The 10,341-nt window shown below is 44.0% G+C and overlaps 1 protein-coding gene across 2 annotated transcripts; it reads right to left on the reverse strand.

The window, feature by feature from the left end:
• Window positions 1–41: 41 nt before the first annotated feature.
• LOC139208937 (GDP-Man:Man(3)GlcNAc(2)-PP-Dol alpha-1,2-mannosyltransferase-like) lies at window positions 42–7,965 on the reverse strand. Of its 2 annotated transcripts, XR_011585195.1 has the most exons (7): window positions 7,907–7,965; window positions 7,485–7,706; window positions 6,027–6,229; window positions 5,558–5,726; window positions 4,177–4,835; window positions 905–1,882; window positions 42–761 (listed from the first exon to the last, which is right to left on the reverse strand). XR_011585195.1 is itself a non-coding variant. In XM_070838734.1 (6 exons), exons 1-6 carry the CDS (start codon window positions 7,963–7,965, stop codon window positions 1,599–1,601), a joined length of 1,596 nt encoding a protein of 531 aa, XP_070694835.1. In that variant the 3' UTR covers window positions 42–1,598. The 2 variants fall into 2 exon arrangements, 1 of the variants encoding a protein (XP_070694835.1); XM_070838734.1 differs by having other exon boundaries at window positions 42–1,882.
• Between the last annotated feature and the right edge of the window lie 2,376 nt (window positions 7,966–10,341).

The following is a 10,341-nucleotide window of genomic DNA, read 5'->3' on the forward strand; positions in this document are numbered from 1 at the left end:
GTTGGCAGCACACAACAAGCAATTGATACAAAGTGTTTGTTGATTGCATTTATTGAGTGGAATTTAAGTTTCTCATAGCATCCTCTCTACATGGGCAGACTTAAATAGTAATGATGCCTCTTTCAAAATAAAGATTCTTTAATACTTTACATGTTCCCATGCCTGGACCTCATTACAAAAAGGAATGCAGGAAGTGAAACATTTAAATAACAGAGATTTGGCCATCACCTCTACACATATGGTTTAAGTGCTTCTTCAATGTGCAAAACATCAAAAGAAAAGTCTTCATGTAACTAGATACATCAAAATCATATCAGTATTAACTCAATGTTTAACTTCCACACTTGCAAAGATTCCATGTCCGTCAGTGGTGTCAAATAGAAAGCTGCGTTTCAGTTTGGAATGTAATTTCTAAATTCTCTAAATATAATGAAACATCTTAAAGGAACATGTTGGAAAAGGTCTTTACCGTCAGATTAAAAGAGAGGAAATAAACTAAAGCCTGATTTACTTGTTGTAGCAGGTTTTTAAACCTGGACCCTACTTGTACATATTTTGGTGTCTAAATAAATGTCAGGTACAAAATATTTTAGCATTGGTCCAGTAGATCACCTCAGCAGGCAGCTGTGAGACAGGCTCCACTAAAAGTGCTTGTTTTTGCCACTGACAGGCTCAGATTGTTATTCTAAGTGTAATAGTAATTTTACCTTCCAAACACCAGATTTCATGTGCGCTTGGTGTGTTACAGGGTTGGTTCAGATCTGAGTCATACACAAACAAACATAACAATTAGAACAGCTACTCCCGTGTTCTGCAGGGTAAAACAATTTTTTTTTGTCAGTTAAATCTGGTGGCTGGTGGAGTATTATAACGGCTGTTTTTGGTCAAATAAAAAGGATCTTACAGCTCTGCCTCTCAAGGGATCCTTATGTATCTTGTTGCAACCATTGTAGCCCATTTCACAGCTGCCAGCTGAGGTGATGTACTGGACCAATTTTAAAACATTCTGCACCTATTAGTCAATTAGAAGACAAAATATGTACAAATAGGGTCCAGGTTGAGAAGTACCAGAATTAACCTTTAAGCTGTCACTAAACTTCACATTAATACACTGGCAGTTTAATAGTGAACGCCATGTGACATGTTTCATGATTTAAGGTGCTCAGTCATCTGCCTGTCCAAGGGGGGATCTCTGGGATTTCTATACATGAACTGCAGAATGCTGAAACGGAGCATATTTCAAGGCAGTCAGCCCCTTTAAGGTTTATTGTATGGGCAGGCTTTCAGTTGGAGGTGAACAGTGAGATTTGACACATTATCCAATCTGAGAACAAGCCTTTGTCGTTGTTGCTTCTCCATGATTGTTGGCTGTTAGGTAACAGTTGTCGTTCTTCCAGCTCTCTTGTCATCAAAGTGAAAAGTGAAACCACCTGACAACTGACACTCACATGATGCAATGTAACTAGAAACGTCCTGTATTGCAGCAAGTAACAAGGACAATTTCTTGATATGACCCTCACTGCTTCTCCCCATATATCTGTGTAGCACTAATTAGAAGGAAACAGAACAAAGTCCTGACCTCTGGTGGACACCAGGCCTCATCGCTCCAGTTTACTCATAAGAGACTCCATAGCAGCAAGGAAACAAGCCTCAAACTCCTGGTCAGAGAATCGTTCCACAGAGCGCCGGGCGTTACGGCGCATCTCCAATCGGGCTGATGGAGACAGTAAAAGGATGGTTTCCATGGCAGCGGCGTAGCTGTCCTCGCTGTCAGCCAGGAATCCCGTCTCTCCACCCTCATATGGCACCACGATATCCAGCTTTGGACCTCCTGACTTATGGGCGAGGACGATGGTGCCTGCAGCCATACACTCCACCACACCTGTGTGTGTGTGTGTGTGTGTGTGTGTGTAAATATATATGTGTGTGTGTGTGTGTGTGTAAATATATATGTGTGTGTGTGTGTGTGTGTGTGTAAATATATATGTGTGTGTGTGTGTGTGTGTGTGTGTGTAAATATATATGTGTGTGTGTGTGTGTGTGTATAAATATATATGGAGAAAGAGAGAGAGAGAGAGAGAGAGATATGACAATAACAATAATAACAACAACTAGAAAATGTGCAGTTTCTGAAGAAATTGCGCGTGAATGCTGTCTGCTGAAAGACGTTACAAAACATCGCTGAAGATGCAGAAATGCTGAATGAAATTACCTGAAAAGCTGAAAGCTCAACTGCACTGCAGTGTAATGCTTAAAAACCTGAAAAGTGACAGTAAAACTGGAAGAATCTGCTGTTGGAAAAGCTGAAAGAAAAGCATACTAGTAGTACTAGTAGTAATAGAGATAGTAGTGAAAAGGTGCTAGTAGTAAGAAAAGTAGTAGTAGTTGTACTACAAATGGTCATAGTAGTAGTAGTTGTAGTTGTAGTTGTAGTTGTAGTTGTAGTTGTAGTAGTGGTAGTGGTAGTGGTAGTGGTAGTGGTAGTGGTAGTAGTAGTAGTAGTAGTAGTGGTAGTAGTAGTAGTAGTAGTAGTAGTAGTGGTAGTTGTAGTGGTGGTAGTGGTAGTTGTTGTAGTAGTGGTGGTGGTGGTAGTAGTAGTAGTAGTAGTAGTAGTAGTTCAGGTAGTAGTAGTAGTAGTAGTAGTAGTAGTTCAGGTAGTAGTAGTAGTAGTAGTAACAACAGGAGCAGTAGTGGTAGTAGTAGTAACAACAGGAGCAGTAGTGGTAGTAGTAGTAACAACAGGAGCAGTAGTGGTAGTAGTAGTAACAACAGGAGCAGTAGTGGTAGTAGTAGTAACAACAGGAGAAGTAGTGGTAGTAGTAGTAACAACAGGAGCAGTAGTGGTAGTAGTAGTAACAACAGGAGCAGTAGTGGTAGTACAGGTAGTAGTGGTAGTAGTTCAGGTAACAGTAGTTCTAGCTGTGGTACTATGAGTGGCAGCAGTAGTAGTACTAATAGTAATACAAACTGCTGGGGGCCAATCAGCCAATCAACAGCAGCTGTCTTACTGTCTTACTGTATCTGGGACCTGAACAGTGCTGAGCCATGGAGGAGCCTAACTGTTGGTAGCACACAGAGCCCTGTGGAGGGGCCACTTTAACAAGCCCTTGGCTCAAAACAGTAGGTCATAGAGCTGAACCGATGTCACCGTGAGCAGCAGAAGACTTTGCTGAAGATGATGTGTAATTTGTCTGGATAACATTTAAAACGACCTCAATATCACAGTTTAAAAAGTCCAACACTTGTGGTTCTGGAACCAAAATAACATGAGAGTGAATGAGACAGTTGAAAGGTTCTCTTGTTGCTTTGGGGCAGAATTGGTAAAAACTGTGAGTCCTACAGCTGAAATGATTACATCAGATCAATGTATTACAAAAGAAAACAACAACAATCCCCCCCACCCCTTGATTTCCCAAGTACTTGGGAAGAACTGACTACACAGGCAAACTCTCTCCAGTCAAGTAATGCTTGTGGTCCAGACACACAGCATTACAAAGGAAATGCAGCAGCCCAGACATGCAGGGTGCAGCGTTGTTCAACACTATTTTACAGTCAGGATGTTTTCCTGACCTACAGTTTACATACACATCTGCCTGGACTCAAGATTAGTGCTACCAAAGTGATACCAGAATCCAACCAAATGCCAAATATGGTCACAATCCTTCTGATCCTGAGCTAATGTGTTGAAAAAAGGCCAGAAAAGTGTTTGCAGATCTTCATCCTTTTATCCTAATAGACATTTGTGTGAAATGTTGTCATAATAAGCGTACAAATTCTTGTCATGGCCAATGAGTTTTGTGAGCTCACAGTGCCCTTGACCTTTGACCCCCAAATTCTAATTGGTTCATCCAGGAGTCCAAGTGGATGTTTGTGCCAAATTTGAAGAAATTCCATTAAGGTGCTCCTGAAATATCAAATTCACTGTCAGATGGACGGATTAATGATCAAGGTGGGAATTTTTTTTGTCTTAAAACATATCTAGAGAAGATTTATAAAGCAAATAATTGAGTAATAAAATACCAAAACAGGTTTCATAAGTACAATGTAGGTATTGGAATTATGTGTGTGTGTGTGTGTGTGTGTGTGTGTGTGTGTGTGTGTGTGTGTGTGTGTGTGTGTGTGTGTGTGTGTGTGTGTGTGTGTGTGTGTGTGTGTGTGTGTGTGTGTTGTCCTCACCGATACCAAAGTGTTCGTTCCACATGGTGTGCAGACCGATGGTGGCGTCCACCAACTCCCTCTTCAGCTCCTCAAAGGGCACGTTGAGTTTAAAGTCGATGCGGTCAGACACATCCAGCTGCTGACAGAGCCCTCGCAGCATCAGCACCCTCTCCTCGTCCTCCTGGTTCCTGCAACCACCAATCAGCACCAGCCGCAGTGACTCCCGCCCCCCGGGCCCCTCCCCTCTCCTGTCTAGCAGTTTGCGAAACGCCCGAATCTGCAGGCAGTGGTCCTTCTCCGGCCTGAACTGACCCACGGACACGATGGTGTGGCACTTCCTGTGTTCTCCTCCTCTTCCTCCGCCTTCCTCCTCTTCCTCTCCACTCCCCAGCTCACGCCCAAGCTCCTCCCAGCCCTCCTCCATCTCATCATCCTCCTCTTCCTCTTCCAGCTGGACATCCAGGAAGGCCCTGACATCGCAAGGCGGGTAGACGACGCTGGTGCGGCTCGGGGATCGCCACAGAGCCAGGATGTGCCCCAGCGTCCAGGTGGAGTTCACCATGATGACATCGCTGCAGGAGCCAGCCAGACCATACAGCAGGGCGAAGCAGCAGTAGTACACCACCTTGACTGCGCTCAGCATGGGGTTTCTGGAGATGAAGTCGGCGTTGTTGAATCTGGGATCAAAGAGGATAGAGAGTTGGTGTGGTTTTCTAGAGTGTGTCCATACTAAACCGGTTACATTTAGAAAAGGACAATAATACTGGTGATTTTAAACCTGGGTGCTGTTTTTACATATTTTGGGTTTAGTCCAGTAGATCACCTCTGCTGTGAAACAGCATAATGCTTTGGGGCATGGTGCCAGTCAAAGTATGTCAAAATAAAAGTGCTTGTTTTTGCCTCTGACAGGCTCAGGTTGTTATTCTGAGTCTCCCTCCAGAGATAGACCTAACGCCAACACCACCAGACTCCACTGACAAAAACAGTAACTTTACCCTACAGAACACGTGACCTTGTATAATTTGGGTATTTTAACCCTTTGAAACACCAAACAATTAATGAAACTGACCAATTGAGGCAGTGGTAGACCAGCAACTCCTGTGTTCTGCATGTTAAAATTACTAGTCCAATGTCAAACGGTGTATCCCAGGTCTCTTCAACTGCATCCATGTGTCCCTCACATGTTTCTTTTCCTTATATCCAAGTCCCTCCCACTGAGGATTCACGGAAAAATGCAAGGGAAACTGTGAGGAGAGAGGTCATAGCTGGATCAGCTGATCACAGCTGGATCAGCTTTCAGTCGGCTTTAACAACTTTGGATGGAGTTTGTGTCTGCACACATGTCCACTGTGACACTGTACGCGTGTTTTGAGTGACGGGGGTGTGTCTGTGGCGTTACCTGGGGTTCCTCTCTCTGACCACAGACAGCATGTCAGTGCTGACGGTGGGATAGTGAACGTAACTTGCCACCTTACAGCCTCCCAGGTAGCGGAAGATGGGCAGGGTGAAGGCGTAGCCCATCGAGTCCACGTACAGGTCAGGAACAAAGGCCGTCAGTGCCTCCCAGCCTGCAGCACGTGCGCCCACACACACACACACACACACACACACACACACACACACACACACACACACACACACACACACACACACACACACACACACACACACACACACACACACACACACACACACACACACACACACACACAAATTGTAATTGTATGTATGTATGTATGTATGTATAAACAGGATATCTGATCACTGATCAGTAAATAGGCAACAAAATTCCCCAAATTGTAATTTGAATGATGAATTAATAATTCTGCCTTTATGGACACTAGTCACGTGGTCTGGCCCGGCCTTACCGAGGAACATGGAGCCAGCGCTCTGGCCCAGCAGGGTGAAGTGAGGATAAGAACCGGCCTCTACCAGCACGCGGTGACGCAGGAAGACGAAGGTGACTGGTCGAGGCAGTGTGATGTTGAAACGCTGTTGGGCTCCCTCCAGAATCTGCTCACCGGTCACTCCCTGGTCACCCGTGTAAACCACAAAGGAAGTGCTGGGGTATCTGGACGGAGCACATAAAATCAGTTTGGGTGAGTTATACTAGTACACTAGGTCATTGTGGATGTTAAAGGTGACCAGTTTTTTTCTTGTGATCTAATAAAAGTTACATTCAGTGTTTCATAGTGCTACTAGTGGGAACAAATCCAAAGGGGACCTTTAACTTTATTTGTATTCAGGAAAATCTCCCATTCAGCCACCAGAGCATTGATGAAGTCCAACACTGATGTTGGGGAGTCAGTTCACGGTGTCAATGAGCTTCAGATGAGCTCTCGGAGTTTCTTTTTTTCCTCCTCCCTCTTTAAAAGCCAGACATGCTGTTTTATTTCCTCTTTGATTCAGTTCATATCACAGCGTGGATCAAACTGCATTAATTAGCGGACATATACAGGATGTCACAATCACTTTTGTTTGCTGTCAGTTATTTTTTTGAACAGTGCTTTTTGCCCTCATTTAAATATCACACAGCATCAAGTCACCCTCAGCTCAGAGAACAATCTCTGCAAGGTATTCACAGACAGGCAGACAGACAGGCAGGCAGGCAGATAGATAGACAAACAGACAGACAGATAGACAAACAGACAAGCAGGCAGGCAGGCAGATAGATAGACAAACAGACAGACAGATAGACAAACAGACAAGCAGGCAGGCAGGCAGATAGATAGACAGACAAGCAGGCAGGCAGATAAACAGACAGGCAAGCAGGCACATAGACAGACAGACAGGCAGGCAGACAGGCAGATAGATAGACAAACAGACAGACAGATAGACAAACAGACAAGCAGGCAGGCAGGCAGGCAGGCAGGCAGACAGACAGGCAGATAGATAGACAGACAAGCAGGCAGGCAGATAAACAGACAGGCAAGCAGGCACATAGACAGACAGACAGGCAGGCAGACAGGCAGATAGATAGACAGACAGACAAGCAGGCAGGCAGATAAACAGACAGGCAAGCAGGCACATAGACAGAAAGACAGACAGACAGACAGACAGGCAGGCAGACAGGCAGATAGATAGACAGGCAAGCAGGCAGGCAGATAAACAGACAGGCAAGCAGGCACATAGACAGAAAGACAGACAGACAGACAGGCAGGCAGACAGGCAGATAGATAGACAGACAAGCAGGCAGGCAGATAAACAGACAGGCAAGCAGGCACATAGACAGACAGGCAGGCAGATAGATAGACAGGCAAGCAGGCACATAAACAGACAGGCAGGCAGATAGATAGACAGACAGACAGACAGGTGAACCCCTGTACCGGTGCATGAGGGTCCTCAAGGAGCACCAGAGGACCCGCTCCCCGCCTCCTCCGGCGTTGCAGTACGGGTGGAAGAATGCCACCGCGGGGCCACCGAGCTGAGCCCGGCGGGCCTTCCGGCGGCCATGCAGCCACATACGAACACCAAGCAGGAGCAGCAGCAGGACCAGGGTCAGGGCCAGGCTCAGATAGGCACAGGGCACAACCAGGGACCACAGCAACCTGAGGAAGAAGACACAGAGGACCGTGAACCTGTTGTCGATAGACGTGACACCAACGGACATAAACAAGCCTACTGCTGCGCTCTGTGGTTAGCCACCGAGCTGCTAGCTAAGCTAGAGTTAGCTTCCACTCAGGCTAAAGTTAGCTGTCCAACTTCCTATTTTTAAATCATGTTAAGAGCTGAATGAGACGACGGTCACCTCATTAAGTCGCAGAAACACAGAGATAAGTGGTGATGGTGGTGGTCGTGTCCTGCCATTTTGACAACACAACTTTTGACGTTACGCTACCGGAAGCTACTGTCACCTGACCGAGCTGCTTCTCTGCGATTGGCTCAGCGTTTGTTTACCTTCAGGTCATAGACACGTGACTTTTATTTGTTTATTTATTACATGAATATGCACATATGAACATAATGGTTAAGAAAATAACATGAAACTAAAACAACTTAGAGTGTTTTAACGTCCGTTTATTACAACTGCTACATAAACAATCATTTTACTAACTGTGGTGCCATATTCAACCATGCTCAAGGTTGGAGACAGTTCATTCCCTTGAAAGTATGAGATATTTTCTCCATGTTATTTACAACATACAATGTATACAATGATGATAACAACAATAATAAATTAATTAATAACAATAATACACCCTAAATACTTGTTCATCTGGCGATTTTACAGCTGTATTATTTAACCAGGCCCAATCACAGGACCGACACGTTGAGACAGACGCGCATCTATAAGTAATTTAGAGTAACCAGTTAACCTAACTTACATTCAGTCTTTGGACCGTGGGATTGAGTACCTGAGCATGCAAACTCCACACTGAAAGGCCCCGGGCTCTAACTGCAAAACCACATTTCTTCTGGCCAGCCGATAATTCCTCTTTTCTGCTTTTTCTGGTTTTTGAGAAAAGGTTATCAATCTTAAACACGTCAAAATTTCTTAAATCATTATAATGTGTACAGTACAAAAGAAACTCCCTTTTCACTTCACTCAAGTCACAGCTCACAACTGTGACACTAAAGACACACACCATGTCACATGTGAGTCTGGGCCGAGGCTTTGTTTGATCCGAGTCTTCATTTTGGCTTCGGCGAGATATTTTCAAAACATTTTCAGCAAAAGCTTCATTTTAATAAGTGGACAACACAAGTGATTCCTGTAGATACACACCGCACCTGGCTCCTCTAAAACTGAAGTTCCAGTAAAGCAGATATGTGACCTGGCTTCATACCTCAGTCTGTTATAGTAACTGGAAGTTGTTTTTGGCTCTGAAGGAAGTTGCTGAGGCAAAAGTTATTATTAAAGTGGCATTTTGCTATTCCTCCGCTTTAGATGTAACTACATACAGTTGATTATCTGGGAAAAATAGGAATGTGCTCGAATCCTGTGATTTATTACCAAAACAGTGACACTTGTCATTTATAAGTAGTATATAAATATATAATACTTTATTTGGAACACATAATGTAGTTATGAGTAGACACAAGCACATTTTCAGCTTTCATTTATGTACAGTATATTGAACAAATATAGATTCTCATATGAAAACATTATTTTCCTTGTTATCATAAATATGTTATACTGTCTATCTGTTTATATTGCAGCATCCAGGTAATGAACGGTCGCAGGAGGAGTTACAGATGTTGACAATTGTGTGGTTGCTAGGTGACCAGGAGTGGTTGTTGTTTGTTACCACAGTAGATGGGTGCACAGTGGGTGGTACAGTGTAGTTGATAAGTATTACCTAGTAGTTAACCAGAGATCACTAGATGACGATGAAAACAAACAATTTCTCCATATTAAACGACATCATCAGCAAATAGACATATCAACCTGTTTAAACTTACTTCTATAGTTGGAAGTTGGCAGAACTGCAGGCTTTGTTGGGCCTCACTCCGCTTGACCTGTATACAGTTATTGGCAGAGGTGTGGACTCGAGTCACATGACTTGGACTGGAGTCAGACTCGAGTCATGAACTTGATGACTTTAGACTCGACTTGACAAAATGTAAAGAGACTTGCAACTCGACTTGGACTTTAACATCAGTAACTCGTGACTTCACTTGGACTTGACCCTTTTGACTTGGAAAGACTTGCTACTTTCCTCAAACCCAAAGATTAAAAAGTATGTTGACATGGACCGCTATATATCTATATCTGTGTGTGTGTGCGTGTGTGTGTGTGTGTGTGTGTACCTGAGCAAGCTTGCTGTCAGCACGACATCCAATCAAATTACAGGACAACCAATGAAGCGGATAAAGCAGATATATACCAAAGATAGTTTCGAGAATCACAGTATATAAAACATGCAGGTCGAAGATTACGGACAGAGACGCAACAACTTCCAACTTTGTTCGACATTTGAAGCTGCATAAAGAACGGTAAGTTAAGCTAACACTAGGACTCGAAAGGACTTGAAACTCAAATGGTAGGACTTGGGACTTGACTTGAGACTTGTCGGTCTTGACTTGGGACTTGACTTGAGACTTGTCGGTCTTGACTCAGGACTTGACTTGGGACTCGAGGGCAAAGACTTGAGACTTACTTGTGACTTGCAAAACAATGACTTGGTCCCACCTCTGGTTATTGGCAGCTTCCCAGTCCAGCAACAGTCTCTGATAAACAAG

This window comes from Pempheris klunzingeri, chromosome 10, assembly GCF_042242105.1.
Source record: "Pempheris klunzingeri isolate RE-2024b chromosome 10, fPemKlu1.hap1, whole genome shotgun sequence".
Classification (NCBI taxonomy): domain Eukaryota; kingdom Metazoa; phylum Chordata; class Actinopteri; order Acropomatiformes; family Pempheridae; genus Pempheris; species Pempheris klunzingeri.

Coding starts and splice junctions, on each gene's coding strand:
- LOC139208937 (XM_070838734.1), bottom strand. CDS start 7,965: ATGGCAGGACACGACCACCACCATCACCACTTATCTCTGTGTTTCTGC. Junction 5,727..6,026: donor CGCTGGCTCCATGTTCCTCG/GTAAGGCCGGGC, acceptor CACGTGCTGCAG/GCTGGGAGGCACTGACGGCC. Junction 1,883..4,176: donor GAACGAACACTTTGGTATCG/GTGAGGACAACA, acceptor ACACACACACAG/GTGTGGTGGAGTGTATGGCT.